The sequence below is a fragment of the Plectropomus leopardus genome, chromosome 19, assembly GCF_026936395.1.
Source record: "Plectropomus leopardus strain MGB_pleo_1.0 chromosome 19, ASM2693639v1, whole genome shotgun sequence".
NCBI classification, from domain to species: domain Eukaryota; kingdom Metazoa; phylum Chordata; class Actinopteri; order Perciformes; family Serranidae; genus Plectropomus; species Plectropomus leopardus.
This window is the reverse complement of record NC_142194.1, coordinates 5,989,889-6,010,865: the sequence shown is the minus strand read 5'-3', so window position 1 is coordinate 6,010,865 and position 20,977 is coordinate 5,989,889. Positions and strand designations below refer to the sequence as shown.

Here is a 20,977-nt window from a genome sequence, read left to right as displayed (position 1 = left end):
TAATTATTTATTTTTTTAGCTTTCTGTGATCAAAACTGAAATGTAATGACACTACTGTACTTTATTTATTTCTATTTTACTTCTATTTATTTTCATTTACTTTATTTAAATCTATTTGATCTGTATTAAATTGAGTGTTTAAGTCAATATAGGCAGCAATAACAGGAAGCTACAGACATTAAAACACATTTAGTTTATAATTATGAATATTATAGACCTGTAAATGATAATAATCTTATTAGGGCATATTGAGAAGATATTCTGCTGAAGTTTTCTGAAATCATTTAAAAAATGCTGTAACAAAAGTAGCCTAAAACTCATAGTTCATGGACAAAAATAACGCGAAAGTGTAATAGATAAAGGGTGGTGGACTTAAATGGGCTATGAGTCCAGTGTGTGTGTGTGTGTGTGTGTGTGTGTGTGTGTGTGTGAGTGTGTGAGTGTGTGTCGGGGGGAGGCTGGGATGTGTGTGATCATTGGGTAACTGCAGCAGCAGCAGTCAGCAGCAGAGCAGCTCGGTGTTTCTCGGCGGAGAGGAGGAGGCTCACAGGATTATTTGCGGACTCCAGGAAACACGCAGGTGAGCGTATCCGTCTTTTACCGCTCTTATTTCTCTTTATTTAATGTGTTTCTGTCACTTTTCCTGCGCACACACTCTCCGTATGTGTGTGTGTGCACTCCGGTGAAGGTGATTAAAGAGTGCGCGCTGCTGTTTGTTTCCTCTCAGTGCTGCAGTCAGGTCGGACAGGTGCTCATGGGTGGATGTTTGCGCGTTTATTGCGCGCGCGGGCTGCATGCAGACGGTATAAGTATGCTATAACTTAGAGCCACATTTGTGAAAGTTAAATGTAGTGTTGTATTAGGTTTAGTCGTATATCTGCGTATTAGGACGACCCTGACGCTTATTAACCGCATTGTTCCGAGAGTCAAAGGTATGATAGAAAATCATTTGTTGTTGCATGCTGCTTTTCTGTTTTTAACATGTGCTCATGTCTAATACTCTGTTTTGAAGAATTAGAGGTGAATGTAAGCATGAGACCAAGATAAATAGAGAGAAGGGATGTTAGACTGTTGAACTGTATCTTCAGTGGTTTGTTGCAAAAGAGTTCATTAAAATTAACCATCAAAATTGGATTAAGTTCAATTGTTAATGGGTATTTGCTCTTATTGGACACAAATGAGAGGATTCCTTTTAGAGATGAGTGTAATAGAGTCATTATATAAGCTGAATAAGAGGCTACTTTGCAAAAAGGGATTAAATGCTGATACCAGTGGCTTTATTAATGGGTAATAAAGCATTTATCCTATACAATTTCTCAGGTTGTTGAGTTATATGGTGGAGGAAGTATTCAGATCCTTGTGTAAAAGTAGAAATGTAAAATAGGCTACTTTATTACAGGTAAAGGTGCATTTAAAAGCTTAAAGTAAAAGTACACATGTATTAAGATCAAAATGTCCTTTTAAAATAAGGGACAGTTCTTTTCATGTGCAATGACATATTATGTGTCATATTTTTAATGTATGGAAGCCCTAAGAGGCCATACATTCATGCATTTTTTTCCCTTTGTTTTCCCATGATAACGGGATAATTTTCGTGAAATCTCAAGATAATGAAACTGGGTTTTCCATGCTGACTGATGGATGTCCTGGACAATAACGTAGACAAGCTGTTTGTGCTGTTATGCTTTCTATCATAAAATATTTTTTTAAATGAATGAGTGAGTAAATGTTTCAACACAAATGGTTTTGAGTAATGTATCAAGTCTGCAGTTGTAAATGAAATATGGTTCAAATGCTCTGTGGCCCATTTTGCCGAAGGTCAGAGGTCAAACAGTCCATTGGAGGAGTTTTTGGTGATCATCAGAACAACTTGGTAACCTCACAACATAACAATCCAAAAGTTCAGTATTCTCATACTGATAAAGTATTATTTATTTAGTAACCCTTAAAAATCTATACACACGAAGGGCATCTTATTTAGGACTTGCACAACTGACTGAAGTCTTAATCTCATCTCCCCAATCTCTCTGACTGATGAAGTGGGCTCTGGAGATAAGTGTAGAGAGAAGCAGGGTGTTAATACTGGATGCTAAAATCTTTTTCAACTCCGACATTTGCCAAGCAGATCAATTAACACATTAGAATATGTGACAAATACAAAGCAAACACCACATTATGTGCAAATTGGATTAATACACCAAGGCTGAAGAGATCTATTTCTTCAAGAGTAAACTTGTATGTAATAGATCAAGGGTTCCCACGGTCATGGAAAACCTGGAGAAGTCATGGAATCTATAAAAATCATTAAAGGTTTTGGAAAAGTTATTGATTTTATTTTATGTAGCAGTTGAGATAACTTTTATATCACGTGTTGATGTGTGACGTTTTGTTTACCATCATCCCTTCCAGCCAGCGAGCTGAAATTATGTTTAAATATAATTTGATGTGCTCAAAAAATGCCCAGCAAGTGGTGCATGATTTTTTAATAGGTAGAAGGTAGATTTATTGTTCATTTTTTAAACAAAGTGAAATGGCACACAAAATGGCACTTAGTGTGCTTTACTGAAAAGTCATGCAAATGTTTTGAAATTTTGTCCATGAAAATGTGTGGGAACCCTGTGGAAAGCAACCGTGAGTCAATTTCCTGGTGAGTCATAAATGGACTTTTAGGACAATACCTCTAATATTTAAATCAGAATGTGTTATTTTAACAAAATTTTGACAGATCCAAAAAAGAAATCGCCCTAAGTGCTCCATTATATAATTCGACCCTTCAGAAAGACAAAGATGCTGAAATGATCTGCCATCACTGTATTATGTAGTGGATTTATTTAATCATAGTGCATGCACACTGCAGAAGAAAAGCCTATTTGAATGTTTATATTATCTGCATATATCCCTTTAAGTCCCAACACTGTGAAAGTAAACTATTTGTTTAAACTTAAAAAAGGTAGTGTCCGGACTGGCCTTAATTTTTAAGTTGACTGAATTTGAGAAGACAAATTGAATCACTACAAAATAACCCAAATTTGTCTTCTCAAATCCAGTCAACTTAAAATTTTAAGGCAATTTGACTAGACAGTTTCTTTTTACACAAAGAAGTCGGGACATATTCTTTTTTTTTGAGTATGATGTCATGATGTTGAGGTTTTAAAACAGCAAACTCTTCCATCTCTGCATACTTTCGGTGTAAGAAAAGGCAGATCATATGCAATGCAATCATGATTTCATGCTCCTCTGAGAAGATTTGTCTTAAGATTTCTCTACATCACAGTAAATGTGCCCCACAGGGTGAACCCACTCAATCTTCCTTTAATGTGTTAGAAATCCCATTTATGGTTCAACTGTATGCCAACTCCCAGTGGTAAAGAACGAAGATATAAATGTCGTATTCAAGTTTAGCATATAATGCATAATCCCCTCAATAAAGTGTGTTCTGTCTTTGTCAGGTGAAGGCTTTTACACAAAAGTGTTACTTTTTAAGTGGCGTCAGTTGAAAAAGCATATTTATCAATCTTTCTTTCTGTAGGAATGTCATTGTAGATCAGTGATACTCAATTTATGGCAGGTGAGCCAAATCTGACCCTGGGGTGCCCCCCCCCCTCAATTTTTAATACACAGTAAAGACAGTGATTCACAGCTGGAATTTTTTAATGTTCTTTTAGTATATATAAGGTGCCAAAGTGCATAAAACAGCATCAAAAGAGAGCTTGTTTATAAAAAAGTGCCTGTGGAGGATCCCCCACACCCCCCGACAGAGGTCCTAGCTAAGCCCCTTATATCCTAAAATTCTAGAAGTGTCCTAAAATCCTGGAAATGTCCTAAAATCCTAGAAACGCCCTATAATTTGCAAAATGTCCTAAATGTCCTCAAATCCTAGAAACATCCTTAAATCCTAAAAACATCCTACAATCCTACAAGTGTCTCAAAATCATAGAAACATCCTGAAACCCTAAAAACATCCGAAAATCCAAGAAATGTCCTACATTCCCATGAATGTCATGTCATGAAATTCTAGAAATGTCCTCAAACCCGAGAAACATCCTAAAATCCTACAAACATCCTAAAGTCCAGAGATGTCTTAAAATCCTAGAAACATGTATGGGGCTTCTGCAGCTGGCCCCTGTTATTTTGCCAAAATGGCCCCCAAGCAAAGCAAATTGAGTATACCTGCTCTAGGTGTTCTGCAAATCACGCTCATACTGAAAAACACCTTCATCACACTCTGCAAACCTCTACACACTCTGTAGGCAAGTTACGACTTCATGTTCGGATGTTTGATGAGCATCAGAGGGCAGAGATCATCATTTAAAGCAGGCCAAAATGCTCCTGCTGCAAACCATTGATCAATAACCAGGAAGAAAATTGTCTCTAAGTGACGTGCTTCAGACACCGGCTGCTGTTTTTGTTTCGATCCCTCTCGTCTCCCATCATGCGTGACACACCGGTCGTGCTGCTGCCAAGGCAGATGTGTTTACCTTCCCGTCCTGGAGCTTCTCTGCTTTCATCAGTGAGGCAACACCATTGACACCCCTGCCAGCTCCTGTACTACACACAACGCAAATGCAGATGTGTTGAAATGATGGTGTGTTTGCTGTGTGTTTGAGGGCAGCAGCTGACAAAACCACACCAAAGGGCTCCCACCAGCGGCGTGTCTGCTTTTCTGGTTCATCTGTTGCCCTCGATTTTGACACAGTTTTGGCAGACGGTGGTTTTGGAGCTAACGACTACTTGGGCATGGAGTTAAAAAGAAGTGAGCTTTTCAGACTTCTGCAGCCCACTCCTTGTCTCTGCTTGAGACCTGTGGCTCAAGGCTGCATTAGATGAATCTCCCAGCCAGCTGTCAGTGGCTGAGTTGCATTGTGGGTAATGTAGGCACCAGGTTTTGACAAGGAAGTATGAAAATATAAAAAGACAGCATCTCTGGTTCTGCTGCATTGATTTTGATTATATTTGTTAAAACTGTCATTGTTATACAATTGCAATGCCAATTTGGTGGAGTGCCCTTTTAAAGGGACAGTTCACCCCAAAATCAAAAATACATATTTGTTGTCTTACTTGTAGTGCTAGTGTAGTGCTCAGGGTTTCTTTGTTGTGAGTTACAGAGTGTTGTGGATATCATCCATAGAGATGTCTGTCTTCTTTTAAATATTATGGAACTAGATGGCACTCTGCTTGTGGTGCTCAAAGCGCCAAAAAAAAAAGTAAAACTAAACACCTTCTGTTTTGTGATTGGAGGTGTAGTTCAGTAGAAGAAAATAGTTCCCACATTAAACTGCTCACAACAAGGTCTGTGGATTATCTCAAGTAACCGGATCATGATATCTGGAAGAGACATTGTTGTTAAGTTTTTTAATTTTTTTGGGTGCTTTGAGCACCACAAGCTAATTGCCATCTAGTTCCATTACATTGAAAAGAAGGCAGACATCTCTGTGGCTGATATCTCCAACACTAAGCAACAATCTAGACTGATAAATAGCATCACAGGTAAGAGTAAAAACATCTATTTTTAAAATTTATTTTAGGCTTAACTGTATCTTTAAGACTGCCTTTATGTGATGGAAACTTAGGAGATTCTCCTCCATCCACTCAAAATTAGGGCAGTAGCATGATGTTTCTTGGTGTTTACGTTTTTGGAAAATCCAAAAAAAAATCAAACAAAAATATCAACAGGTCACAACTGAAGCTGCAACTCTTAATGTTTATGTGTATCTGTGATGAGTTTCTGCTGTAGGCTGTTTATAGTTTCCGCTTTCAGAGTATACACCAAAATGACAAACCTAAATGCCTAAATTACACAACAATGGTACATTTTACAAAGCATGAACATAGACCTGGGCATTTTTGGGTAAAGACATCTTAAAGAAATAGTCCTGGATTTATGCATAGTGAAAAGCTTCCTGCACCATCACTAACTTTCCATCAATAACTTTATCATCATATACGTTGGTTCCAAAGCTTAGCACCCAAAGTGCTAACAGAGAGATCATTAGCCTCTCTGTGCTTCATGCTGCAAATGATTAGCAGCAGCAGCCGTGGAGATTATACTGGGAATTCTCCAGTGTCACAATGCTGTGGAGCGGGATTCACAGTGTTGACCCTTTGATCAGTGACAGAGCCAGAGAACGGGGCAGCCAGGCGGAGATTGTGCTGATGGCACGGCGCCTAATCTGTAGATTATCCGTCATGCTGCTCCACTGTGCGCACGGCTAATTAAGAGATGGAGTTGTGTGTTGCAATATCTCATCACAGGGGCGCATTATTTAACTCCCCAAACTTTTTAAATGGTCTTTTATGTAACAGCACCTAACTCATTCACTTTGGCTAATTGGTTGTAATCAGAGAGTGATGGTGCATATCAGCAGCTCATTTTCTGCTCACGCTGTCAGGGAGGAAAGAAAGTTCAGACACTGTATCACTTCGGCAAAGTTCATCACACCCGCTGAGGATGTTTTGAAATATTTTAAGACATTAAAAGTGTCTGTTTTTTGTTAATCATATGGGATATTAAAGGGACAGTTCACCTTAAAATCAAAAAGATTTTTTTCCTTTTTTCCTTAAACAATCTAGACTGATCAGGAGCACTACAAGTACGAGGAAATACAGTATATATATTCTTGATTTTAGGGTGAACTGTCCCTTTAGGAGAAGATCAGTAGAGTTTTATTTTATTATATTTTATATAAGTTTATTTTGCTACAGTATATAAAGTATATAAAGCCAGTATATAAAGCCCCGACTCAACAGATTAAGTCTAAATTCTTGCTTGTGTTGTACGTCGCTTTGGATAAAAGCGTCTGCTAAATGAAATTGTAGAATTGTAGATGCAACAGTAAAATGCTGCTTCCACAATGATGCATGTTGCATTAATTTTAACAACCTAAAATGTCACATATGATAGATTATATCAGACACAGGGGCCATTTATAATGTTATTGTGCTTTTACCTAAGTATTTTTTTCACTTTTACTCATAATAAGGTGTTAACATTGTTGTATCGGCATTTTACTCAGTTGACGGATCTACTTCCTCCACCACAAGTTTGAATATACCTACCAAATAGTATATTCCCTCAGGAGTGTTGTGTTTCTGCAAATGTTCCTGTTGTTTTTAATAGATCTCAGCAACAACAGCCTCTGGTTTAGTGTGCTGGATCATTTCACCTTTAGTTAAACATGTTGTTTTTCTCTTTCTCAGCTGGAGGATAATCAAAGATTCTGCATCTGCTTCCTGCTGGGCCTGAAAAAACACATTTCTCAGATTTTTTTTGTGTTCAACATATTGTAATTGAGGCTGCACTCAGACCCAGGTCTGTGTGTTTAACATGGGAGACCAGAGATCAGTTCAGCCCCTCCTGCACCTACTGCTGCTCCTGATGCTCCTCGCCAGGCTGTCGCAGCTGTGGGCCTTCCCCTTCAGCCCGTCCCTCGACCTTGATGTCACACCCAGGACAACTGTCTTCTCTAAAGGTGAGGGGCAAACACAGTTCAGCTTTCAAAATAGTATGACGATTGGAGAAATCAGGCAAAGCTATTGTGTGAGGTGAATAAGCTGTTGTTAAAACTACAAGAAGTTAGTTACTGTAGTTTGGCCCACTTTACCAGCACAATCAACAGTTGGAGCTGCTGTCACGTCTGTAAACACACAAACATGATTCACATATTTTTGGATTCAGCGTGACTCATTGTTTCTGAGGATATCGTTATCTCCAATGTCCAACTTGAATTAATGACAATAAATCTGCTTAGAAATGCTCCTTATAACAGGAGAATCATCACAGTCAAAGTAATCCAGTGATGTTTTTTCTGGACATAAATGGGAACACTGCAAACTGAAATTCGGCATACTTATTATGGTGCTAATTTGCCAAAATGTTAACAAATATACGCTAAAAATAACCCGGCTTAAACTTTAGTTCATAAAATAACACTGTAACATCCTGCGTCCATGTCTGATGTCAACGTCCACTGACAATGCAGCAGTATTTGATGAGTTAGGTTGTTGCCCACTGCCTCTAAAACAGATGTGCCTGGTGCATATCAAACTGCCACAAAATGAGCCTCAGTGTGTCCATGTCTGATGCCAATGTCCACTGGCAATTTGGTGGAATTTGACAAGTTGAGTTGTTGCACGCTGCCTCAAAAACTGATGCGCTGGGTGCATATCATATCGCCGTGAATGTCTGAGGCCGACATGCTGCCTCAAAAACGGATACGACCAGTGCATATCATGCTGCCATGAAGGAGCCTAAGTGGGTCCATGTCTGATGCCAAGGTCCACTGATAATGCAGCTGCGTTTGGCCATTTATGTTACTTCCCGCTGCCTTTTAAACTGACACTTTGGGTTTGTATCATACCACAGCAAAAAGAGCCTTGCTGCATCACTGTCTGACATCACTGATAAAACAGCAGTAGTGTGAGTTGGAGGTGAAAACAGGCTGTTTGTTCACTTCCCCCCAAGCATTATGGGAACTTAAGTTGCAAATAATCACAACATGATTATTCTCATATAGAAGTAAGAGAAAGAGTGAAAAAAAAGGAACTGATATTAATGTGGGGAGAGGAGGAGTGCACAATGTCAGACTTTAAAACGTCTGTTCGAGGAGCAAACACACGTGCACAAGCCCCCTAAACACTCACCTCACTGTCCTTATTTGATGCTGCTCCGGCTCCTTCCTCCCTCCCCTCCTTGTAAAAGAAGTGGCACAGTTTTCGAAGTTGGCCCTAAAGACAGCTCCTTCATGCTCAGAGTTATTAATCGCCTCTCTCAAGCCCTGTCCTAGATCACACGGCTCAGCAAACACTTCTAATGAAACAATAGACAAGAAACCCTTATAAACCTGAGCACCGTAGACCTGATTAGTGTCCGTGCAGAAAAAACTGCTGAGTTGGTTTATTTGGGTACGGAGGGGACGTTTACCTACATCATCAGCACCTTCCTCCATCCACCTAACCCCCTCTTCAGCTCGCCACCGGCTCACCTTTCCCCTCCCTCTCTCTCCTCGCCCCTCATCACTGCGGCAGAGGCTGCAGCTGCAGCGAGGAAGGGAACTCCGGCACTGGCAGACTGATCATATGGCTGTGCTCTTACCTCCACCCCTCTCCCCTCCACCCCTCCTCAGTCCTCCGAGGACGAGTATTATTAGAGGACGGGTGGAGCGAACAGGGCCCGACTCTGCTGCCAGCCGAGCTCTCTCCGGTGCAATGTCATAAGAGCTGTTGAGAGTGTTGCAGTGTGAGATGATGCTTTGGAGATGGGGGGATATGCTGCCTGACGTTCAGAATCACAATCAGTCAGAGAGTTGAGAATATAACAGGAGGAGACACTTTTTTAAAAACTGTTTTACTGTGCTTTTTTTAATCCAACCTGAGAAGAGCTGCAGAAATGAATATTCTGTTCGCTTGAGAGAGAGGAAATGATGTGAATATTTCTCCTTCAAGGTCCAAGTTTTCACAATGAACAGATTTGTTGTGCTGCAGAGAATATTGAGGGGAAAGTATTTATAGTAGACCCTGCAGCACGAAGAAATAAACAAATACTGAGTATGGCACTACTTTTAAAGCTACTGGTGTGCAGTGGTGCCTTCAGAAAGAAAAAAGGGGTGGCCAGATAAGACCACAGAAAATTTTGGGATAGCACACCAAAAGTAAAAGCCATAGCTGAATTCCAGGAATTTGATTATGCTGCTGATGTATAAAAGAGTTGGAAACAACAACAGCAGTTCAAGGCGGAGACATGTTGTTGTTATGCCACTTTGCCTTTCTGTGTAAAGCCGGGTATACACTGTGCGATGTTGGTCTGTCCCATGCGAAAGATGACCAACGTGACAGACACATGAAGATATCTTTGGTCGTGGCTCTAAACATTGGCCCTACGTCGCACAGTGAAAGAGGTTCAAGAACGGTTGTTGTCATGGACACACATAAATGCCTCTTTAGCGAGGGCTTGATCTGTTTTTCTACATTTTTCTCTTACCACTACAGCGGCGTAGATGGACGACACACGCTAACAACTTTTTGTTCTGTCAAGGTACAAACATGTAATGGGGGGCGGAGTTGTCTCACCTTTGAGCTGGCAGAGAAGCGGATAATAGCACCGAAGTGAGGTTTACGTATAAGGGAACAGAGACGGGAACATGAACGGGACGAATGTGACGTTCTGACAGCGTATATGTACATGTACATATACACATGTGATCCACTGCAAGAGATTTAAAAAGCAGCTGATAGCGGTTAACTCAAAGAAGAAAAATAGCTGCCATAAATGTCAGCAAATTGGGAAAACAAAGAGATTTGGGAGCTCCTTATCATCCGAGTAGAGGACGAGATAAATCACCATACAACAGGGGCGGTAAATGATTGTTTTGCCATTGTTACTGTCAATAAAGCACTGCAGATACATGTCACACTAGAGGCTGACACTGTTGTGTTAATGTCACACCAGTCCTGCCTTTTTTTGCTTCTGCAGTGCCAGCATGCTGTCTAAAATCTCACACTGGAGCAACATGATTCTACCACTGTTTGGTTCTGTGTAAAAATGCAAAAAAAAAGGACACAGTTGTACGAACTCTGTTAGTTCTTTGGTCTCTATCTTTCCCTTTTCCATTGAGACTGTAAGCTTCTGTTGGTGTTGTTTTGTCTTGTTCTTTTAGTTTAGATTACATTGTGATTATATCCCTCCATCACATACTGTGGTACTTGCTGTCTGTTTTGTGAATCTGTTTTGCCTGAGGCCACCTGGTTAATCTGGTTTTAATCATAAGTGACACTGCCATGTATCTTTTTTTTATCAAAATTGTCCAACTAAACAACAGTAACTAAGGGGAGTGGGACTTATGATCAGTCAATTGTATTGGGGAGTCCTGGGCCTGCTGTTGTGGAGCTGTTTCTAGCGACCAATGGGAGCTGACAGCAGTGAACTGATTACTAATATCAGTGCCGTTATTTATCAAGCAAATGAAAAGGACACACTCAATTAACCCTGAAGAGTTCATTAGACAGGGCAGCACATATAATTCATTAACCCTCATTAAAGTTTCTAAGTGCATCATAAGCAGGACTCATTGTCTATTTTGAAAGCCTCCTCCCAATTGTCTTGCCCCCGGCTATTTATTTACACATCTTGGACTCTGCCGGATTATAAATCATACATACTGTGGGCACTTCTCTGTGCTGCAGCCAGAGTCAGCCTCTCACCACAGATTTTATTTTTGCCCTCGTAGAAAGTTGTCCTTGACCTACTTCCCAATCATCGGGGGAGTGCAGGGTGTGCACGTGTGTCAGCATGCGTTTCGTCAGTCCCCATGCATGACTGCTGTATGTGTGTGAAGGGAGAGCGCACGCATGTAGTCACATCATGTAAAGTGTGCACCCGCTGTCACTTCCCCTGTTTTGACACATCACATTTGGGGGTTTCGGAGAGCTCCACCTCATAAAGACGATGTGTCTGCCTGGGTTTGAAGTACTGTGCTGTATATGGAAATAGGATGGATGTTGTATGTGGGTGTCACTACCTGTGGGAGACTCTGTGGGAGGATTTATATGATGTTTCTTAGCTGAGGTGAGGGGGCGCCTGTTAAGTTATGGTATGCTTTATGGATGGCCTATCTGAGTGGGAGTACATGGACAGTGTGAGTGAGAAGAAGCTCAGATTTCTAAGAAGGAAAATGATACAAGATGACTTTGTGCACTCTCGTATGGAAATTTCAAAGGATAGGGGCGTTGGAAAATTCACCATAGAGGAAAAAAAGAAAGGATCCCGCATAAAGTAAGCGCATGGCAACCATGGATGGATAACTGAACGGGCCTCCCGGGCACAGGCACAGAGGCCCGAAGTGTCAGCAGGGCCTTCACTTGCAAAATGTGACTCAAATTAATATGTGGCAGGAAGAGACTCAAAATTACCACAGAAAGACACAAAATCATGTCAGTAACACACAAAATTACCCGAAAGAGACAAAAAAACAACCACAAGGAGACACAAAATAAAATAAAGGGACACAAAATTACAGAACAAGACACAAAATCACCTCAAAGAGCCCAAAAACAACAATTAGGAGACACAAAATTACTTTAGAGTGACACAAAATTACTAAAAAAGACCTCAAAGAAACATGAAGTTGCCTCAGTAAGACACAAAATACAACCATAAGGAAACACAAAATGAATACAAAGCGCCATAGAATGGCTTTAAAAGACAAAAGATCTCAATAACACACAAAATGATCCCAAACACAAAATTGTCTCAGAGACAAAAAACAACCACAAGGAGACACAAAATGACTCCAAAGAGGGACATTACTTCAATAAGACACAAAATTACCTCAAAGAGATACACAATTACCTCAATAAAACTCAAAATTACCTCAGAGACAAAAAACAAACACAAGGAGATGCAAAATGACTTCAGAGTGGCACAAAAGGACTAAAAAATACACAAAATTTCTTCAAAGAGACACAAGATTAACACAATAAGACAGAAAATCAGTTCAAAGCAACACAAAATAAATAAGAAAAGAAACAGAATTACAAAACAAACCAAAAAAAACTCCACAAGGAGACAAAATGACTTCAGAGTGACACAAAATTACTTAAAAAAGACACAAAATTAGGACATGGTCTCCTTGTAGATATAAACAGCTTGACACCATTCTTATTTTGTGATGATTATTTGACAAAAGAAATTAGATTATATTCTATTTCTGCCAATAGATTCCCCTAAATCCCACACACTGGGCCTTTAATGGTCAAATTTGACGACTGAGCTTGTGTTTGTGTGTTTATGAGACAGTGCTGAGGTGAGATTAATGCTCGACTCTGCTCTGAACTCTGCAGTTTGCCCATGGGGGTTCCTGCTTTGGCTTTCTGTGCCTCTGCCACCAGACCTGAAGTAATGCAGCTGTGAAAAATTGATGCACTGTAAGCTGTCTACGGCTGCGATGACAAGCTGAGATGGCAAAAGAGGTCGTGGTAGTAAAATTCCTTATGGATTGTGGTAGTACTAAAAGCTGCCAGCATGATGCTCTTTTTTATTCATTATTGTAATTAAAGTTAGGAGACAAGTCTATTATCATCTTTGCAAACAGCCGAGCTGCTGCGTCTCTTTTGAACGCAGGAAACATTGATGATTTGCTCACATTATCAGCTTGGCTCGCTGCCTTAACTGAAATTTAATCTCTGTGTGACAGCGCTGTTGCACCATTCGTTTTTACCTTCTTTATTTCCTCTCTCTGTGATGACATTTCATGCTTTGGACCCTTAAATCCACTGAGTCCCCCCCCCCTTGATTCTTTGATCCTACTCCCCTCTGATACAGTGCTGATGTGTGAATCCGACAAGATCTTACTGGAGATTCACTGATAGCATCTAGCGAGACCTGAAATAACACGGGGACTATTTGTGTGTTGTGAGTGCGGGCTGGCTTTCTTTTCTGAAAGATGAAAGTGTTGGCTGTCTTTCATCTTGCTCCGCAGTCTCCCTGGTTGAACAAAGTCCTGCGAAGGTTTTGGATCTGACACAAGCTCTGAAAAAGGTGTTTGCGTCTCTGTAAGACACGCGGTAAACATAACGCAGCCACTGACGAGACGCTTAACAAGCAGACAGTGGCTGACATCTAATCTACTTATGAAGAGCTGAGTGCACAAAGAAGTTCCTACTTTTCTTAAAACCACAAGCTTCCTGAAAAAAATAGGTTGGTTTTCATTTTAGGGTAAAGTTTAAGGCATATATATATATATATATATATATATATATATATATATATATACATCCTGAATTCCCATTTTAAGGGGTTAATTCACCCAAATTACAAAATGAATGTGTTAATATACCTGGGCAAATTGACTTAATTTCTTTCATAAACATGAGAAAAAGGCAATGAGAAACTTAAGAAGCAATGACCCAGAAATTAGCAAGACTTGCTCATTGCCTTCTCCCCTTTTTTATCTCAGGTTTCAAGGGTATATAAAGACAAATTGTCACTCTTCTTTTATTCCATCGCCAAATAAATTACTTGTTACTGATTGGCTAGCAGATGTAGTTACAGTTTTTCCATCAGTAAACAAAATGCACTTCACAATTGCTGTATGAAATATGGAATTTTAAGTTTTTTCTTTATTTTTTATGTGCACCCATTGAAAATCAATAATGCTTATTTAATGTTATATATCTCGCCAAATCTAATCTATGCTATATAATAACTGAGAAAACACAACTCTATTTTTGTATATCAGGGCACCCAGTTGTGCATTATTGCTTACGTAACACATCGTCATGTTCATTGACTCTTGAGGCGGCTAAAGAAGTGAAGACGTGCTTATATAATGTGGACAGAGTTGACGACAACTGACGTCTCTGACACTGTCCAAAGAAGTTAAGTCAATCTTTCCTCCCAGCATTTGTTCCCAAATCTTTTCTGTAAGCACGTGTTTGTGTGTGCATGTGTGTGCGTCACATGGTCCCCGGAGTGTGTCTAGTGATCAGTGAGTCACACAGGAAGTCTCACACACACACACACACACACACACACACACACACACACACACACACACACACACACACACACACACACACTCACAGGATGACTGGTACACACACATAAAAACCACACTGGATTTACTATCATCTTGGATCCCACATGGGGGATTACAAATATGTCTGAGCGTGAGTGCACACATTCTGGACGTGCCACCTGTGACGGCTCAGTGTTGAGACACACACACTTTGGCAAATATACAACAGACACACACACACACACTCGTCAGATCTTCGGAGTCACTGACAGAAGTGTCTTCGCTCTTTTTCAGGAGTCAGATGAAGGGTGAAATAAGTGTGAAGTGTGTGTGTGTGTGTGTGTGTGTGTGAGACAGATGTTTCAGAGGGACAGTCATTTTGACCTCTCTCCCTCATCGAACGATGTACTCTGAACATTCAGACAAACAGGTTAACACACACACACACACACACACACACACACACACACACACACACACACACACACACACACACACACACACACACACACACACACACACACACACACACGCACGCATATACAGGATGACAACAGTAAATAGAAACCAGCACGCTGAGAGGCTTCTGGCACAGCTCAGCGCTCTGTTGACTTTCTTCATTGATTTTACAGCAAAGCACAAGGTGCAGTGTGTGTGTGTGTGTGTGTGTGTGTGTGTGTGTGTGTAAAACAGTAGCTTCAGGAAACAGGAGGTCAGCATGAGTCTGCTGCTAATTTACTGCACATATTCATGGCAACGCTGATGCAGAATTATATGGGGTTTTTTTCCGATTTCTGTCATTAAAGCTACACTTAACAATATTTTTCTGTTAACAGTGGATCAGATTACTAATACGAAACATGTCGCTCATAGTGACAAACCCACAGAGAAGTACAATTTTAAACTTCCTGCTTTTAGCTCATTGTTTTACAGCAGCTCAGCACACCTTCATAAGGTATATTAACAGTCCTCACACATAAATAAATACAGAATATGGAAGAAAATCATGACTCATATAACAGCAATGATCACAGGGACAACTGTTACAGCTTCTTTCTACATGCTCTCTAAAAAACGCTTTAGATGCCTTGCAAATTAGGACTTTCTAACCCGTTATCTTTGAACTAATTCGGCTTGTTTAGCTTACAGTTGTGATGACTTGTTTGGCTTGTCAAACAGAGAGAAATAGGCCTTTTCACACTGTGCTTCAAACTGTGCGCACCTGTCTCTATTTATTGGCTGTTGCACCATGGGAATTGAAGTCCTGTAACTTTCTACAGAAAACACCATTGGGTATCAACATTCGTCAAACATATACACAAAACAAAACGGTCTCTTAACAAAGTCCACATGAATAAATTAAAAATTATTTTGCAAGGAGATTGTTTAATAAAGTTTTATTTCCAACAGCTACATGTCAGAGGGGACAGTGAGTCATTATTTACAGTCCGATGAGCAACTTGAGATGAATGAAGCTGAGAGACTATGTCTGCAGATAATTCAGATCATTTTTCTAAAAAGGGATAGTGAAAAGCTAAAGAGTCATAAAACAATAGCCAAGACAAGGGGTCGATAGATTATCTGCCTGGGCGATATTTGGCATTTATGTATGACTGGAACCAAAAATGGACCACAAATAGAAACCAATAGACTTCCAAAATCAAAACTTTGTCCTATTTCCTACAAGTTTTGCGATCATATATGCAGATATATTTGCATTTATCTGTATTATCTCCATTTATAGAGACTTCCAAACGAAGTTCTTTTGGGAGCCTTATCATTACTTTTATCATAGCATTGTAGGATCCAAAAAAGTATTATTTTTTAAAAAGCAATATCATCTTGTCAATTGTGCTTACATGTGTTGCTCTGGATGAAACAAACAAATGATGTGTTTTGTCATTTAATTTTAAGGAAGATTTAATAATTGCACTTTAAATTAATATGTGATTGTCATACAAGCCTCATGAGGTGGTGGCTTTGTACTTCCTACATTACATAGAAGCTCTGTACTGTGTGTGTGCACGTGTGTGTGTGTGTGTGTGTGTGTGTGTGTGTGTGTGTGTGTGTGTGTGAGTGTTATGGTGTGTATGCATTCAGGTAAAAAAGTAGACCAATTTACTGTCTATTTCTCCATATGTGTGTATCTGATAGCTTGGTTTTAGTGCACAGCTGTGATTGCAGCCCATCGATTTTGGCCTCTGTTGCTCAGATAAAAGAGAAGATTGTTGTTGTGTTGCCATCGAGGACTGAGGGACGTCAGATGTTCAAAAATACGCCAACACATCAGTGTCGCCTGCATAAAAAGAAACACAGTCGTACCACGGCAGGCCTGAAACCAAGGTCGCTGTGCCCCCGCTGCCTTGGGGCCAGGGACATTTTGCACGTCACCACCGTGGTCTTCCTCAGCAGCGCTGCTTGTTATATCATGCAGATACTATTTTCATTAGATAGAAACCAAGGCTTTGGCGCACTCTTGAATGACTCATGAATAGTGGGCTCTTTACGTTGCCTTGGGCTGCCGTTGTGTTTGCATAACTCTCTTTAAAACGTGATCTCTGGGAATATGCAGCGTTCTCGTGATGAGGATTATGTTTTGTTGTTTGTGCATTTTTGCGTGTGCGTGTCACCCTCTGCTCTTGGTTGCTTGTCGATACATGTATGGATTCTGTATGTTTTTTTCGTGTGTGCATACCTTTATATGTGCGTACCTGCATGTGGTGGAGAGGTTGCCCTGCTGCGTGACTCCTGCCCATTTCCTGCCAGAGTCCCCCATCCTTCAGATGAATCCCCTCCCCTCCGGTGTGTCCTGACCTTTGGCTGTGTTGGAGGAGCTGCTCATTGCTCACTCAAATCTGAGGCTGACTGGCAATGAGAAGTACTGGGTGGCAGTCACACAGTTTTGTTTGCAGATGTCTTTGAGAGTTGCATAAGGTTTTGCTGTCATTGCCAGTAGCTGTGTTTACATTCACACTTTTTCTCAATCTGATCTAAATCAATCTGTTTGACGATTTCAGGTCTACTGTTTTCATGCGCCATGCACAAAAATAATGAGTATAATAATTTGACGGGGCTGCCGACTCTCGCATTGACCATGACACATGCAATTGACACTTTTCACACACTCTCATGCCACAAAGTTCATTTAGTCTCCACTGAAACATATTAATTCTTTTCTTATAGACAGACTCGTGAGGTTTTTTTTACCTTGACATGTTGTAACTGGCGTCTTCCTGTAGTGTTCCTCAGAAGAGTCGCGTGATGTTGTTCTGACATGTTCTGTCAGCTGTTTCATCCACGTTTGGTTATCCTGTCAGGTTGGACAGAATTACATTACAAGCAAATTGGCTTGAATTCTTTCTTTAATTCTGATGCTCGTAGGACCATTACAAATCTCTCTATTTTTAAACTGATCCTCGGTGCAACGAGCATGAGATGACTGGCAGCCGTTTACTTTGTTAGTGTAATCAGAGGTAACGTAACGTTTCCTTATGTTCCTCCTGATGACTTTGTTCACTTTTTTGGTTTACTAAAGAGGACAAACATGTCAGGAAGCATTTTTCTTTGCTTGAGACTCTGAAAGCTCCACAAACGCTGCAGGCACAGCAGCCTCTGCGTGATTTAGGCCATAAAACTATTTCTCTTTACACTGAGAGATGCAGAGGCGGGCAGTGTTTATACACTAATGGCTCAGAATGAATGTTTGGAAGATTAAATTTCTTAAATGTCACGGTTGATGTAACTTTTGTGGAGGGTTTCCTCTTTCCTTGAGCAATATGCGCAGTGTCATTCTTCCCAGCTGTCATGCGTATAATCAGTCTGACGTCCACGACAGAGCCAGTATGATAATAACCTAATTATTGACCAGTGAGAAGGCTCCCTGTGGTTGTCTGGCTGTCGGTGATAGAACCAGTAAGAAAGAGGCTGACAGGAAGGCAGGTGGGCGGTGAGAGAGACTGCAGTCTGACTCAGTCTCTGCCTGGTCTTCAGGAGAGTCGATGGGCACTCGCAGTCATCACCCAGTGTGTCCATGTGACAGTCAGACAAGCGGCCAGTCATGTGGGGAGGAAAACAACTTCCATGTGAGGTCGGGGGAACTCTTAACAGTCTTCATCCAGTTGTATTATGCAAGATCAAATGCAACGGCACACTAGCTGTCATCTTCTCTATCATCACAGTCTTTATATGTATAATAGCGGCAAAAGCTTTAGTAACACTGGAGTTGAGACAGTAGGGTCAAAGACTTTAACCCTCAGGGCTCGCTTTAATATTACGCACACTTGCAAAATACACTGTTCAAAATCAAGTTTTAAACAATATCATACATTAATATTATTTTCTACTTTTATCGAGTTTTTTAAAAAAAATTTTAACCAATATCACTCATAATCATCGATATCAAATATTTGTTAATTTTTTTTATCCTTTAAATGCCAGGTTTTTGTTATGATGCCACTATGTCTTTAAAAGGAAAAAAACGCACACACAAAAAAAGAATTATTTTCAATATACTACATGCTAAGTAGATTTATTTATTAATCTGTCTATCTATGTATTTGGAAAAGACATGTATTTTCTCCAAATGCCAAAAATGACATCATCAGGTGGAAAATGGTAAAAATTACAAATTCCAAGGCTAAAGCCCAGAATGACACCCAGAAATAATACAATGCATGTGCATGAACACAGCCATAATTATAAAAAAATGAAGAATGAAAAGCAAGCAAAATGTGCCAAAGAGTCCCTCAGGGTTAAGAGTGTTTGTCTTCTTGTCCATAAACAGCGTTTCCAGTTTCATTTCCGGAGGATCCTTTAACTGGTTTGACAGCATTTCCCAACTTAAACCAGACTATTAACAGAAACTTGTCATTTTTGTCTTAAACTGTCCTACACGTGGCTAAAGAAACTGTAAGCATAAAACATAACGATTCTATTTGAATGTGGTAGCAACGGCACAGATAGGTGGACTTTTTGCTCATGCAGTATTTCTGTGCATGAGTCAGGCTGGATGTTGCACCTCAGCACATTTTCAGTAATTCTAGATTTAAAGGGGAACTCCGACAATTTCACACATCATAATCAGTTTACATGTCATGGTTAGCATTACTCAGCAAAGGCATAACTTTGTGGCTTCTGTGGCTGATTGCCGTGTGCTCCCTCCATGTTAGCACTTGGGACAAACTAAAGTAGATCAAAATTTGAGTCAAATACATTTGTCCCAAAGATGGTTTTGGTTTTTCATTTTAGATAGTTCTTATCTGATGTCTGATGTTTGCTCAAATGTTTGTTTTTCCAATACGCTTTGTTTTGATTAGTTATTTGATGCTGTAATTGACATCAGTGTGCTTGTGATCAATGGTGCTGCTCGTGATTGGTCAAATGGGTGTATGGGCAGGAACTTCATACCGCAGAGATCAATATTTCAGAAAATCTGGCTCCAAATAATGTCACAAGATTAAGAGACAAAGGGCTTTTCATAGTTGTTCTGTGTCCCTTTGAGGTTGTCTTTTGGTCATTTTGTGTCTCTTTTTGGTTATTTTGGTCTTTTCCTGGTAGTTTGATTGACATTTTGAAGGTGACACTCTGGGCCCCTGGGCCTGGGCCCCCTTCAGTAATCCAAGCTATTTTTCGGAACATTTTTTTTAACAAACTATACTTTTAGTGAAGCTATATAGCAGAGTTTCAGGAGCAGGACCACACCTCCACCGCACTTCAACCGCGCCTCTTCCGGCTTAAATATCCTCCTAACCCTATCTCCCCCTTTCGTTCTCGTTATTCTGCACAAGCGCGTACCGACACACCACGTAGCGTTTCGCTCTCGGTCGACTGCGGTTCGCTCACTCACCCCTATTATGGATCCTGTCTCTCCCCGTCGGATGACGACCTGTTCGGTCGAAGCCGTGACGATGGCCCTCACCGTCTCCATCTGGCCGTGCAGGCGTCCTCAGGGTCCGACGCCGACAACTTCTCTGTCGCATCCGTGCCGGAGACGCCGACTTCGGCAGTGCAACCGGCCGCTGGCCCCTCAGTTGCCTCCATGGTCCATGTTCCACCCGGCTCCTCTCTGCTCACCATCCAGATGTACGGCTCGGCCGATGGTTCCTCTGCATCTCCTGGTCCGCCACCCTCAGCGGAAAGAAGAGGACGCGGTCGCCCCTGTGCAGCCCTGCGCCGCTGCGGTTCTCCTACTCCATCGCCGCGGAGGATGGTGACGGCCTCCCGCCGTTGTCTCGACTCTGCCGGCTCGGCGGCTCGATGTCGAGCGATGAGCGCTGGAGCGCGGCGTCACCACGCTCCAGCGAGGTCTCCCGATTGCCGGCCGCCTTTGCAGACCGGGGAATACCGTTTGGCAGAACTGACAACAAGCTTTTTGACATCGTGACATCTGAGTGCTGCTCTGTCAATATCGGCGCTCTTCCGGGTGACGTCATCGCGGCGGCTCCCGTCGTGCGCCATGACGTCAGCAC

The 20,977-nt window shown here is 41.0% G+C and overlaps 1 protein-coding gene across 1 annotated transcript in view; it reads left to right on the top strand.

Moving 5' to 3' along the window:
- Positions 1-495: 495 nt before the first annotated feature.
- The window catches only part of sema4gb (sema domain, immunoglobulin domain (Ig), transmembrane domain (TM) and short cytoplasmic domain, (semaphorin) 4Gb), a 52,934-nt gene continuing 32,452 nt past the window's right edge, over positions 496-20,977 (top strand). Inside the window, exons 1-2 of the mRNA XM_042507565.2 lie at positions 496-580; positions 7,198-7,469. Coding sequence (XP_042363499.2) covers positions 7,325-7,469 — 145 coding nt within the window. The 5' untranslated portion in view covers positions 496-580; positions 7,198-7,324. The remainder of the gene's footprint in view (positions 581-7,197; positions 7,470-20,977) is intronic.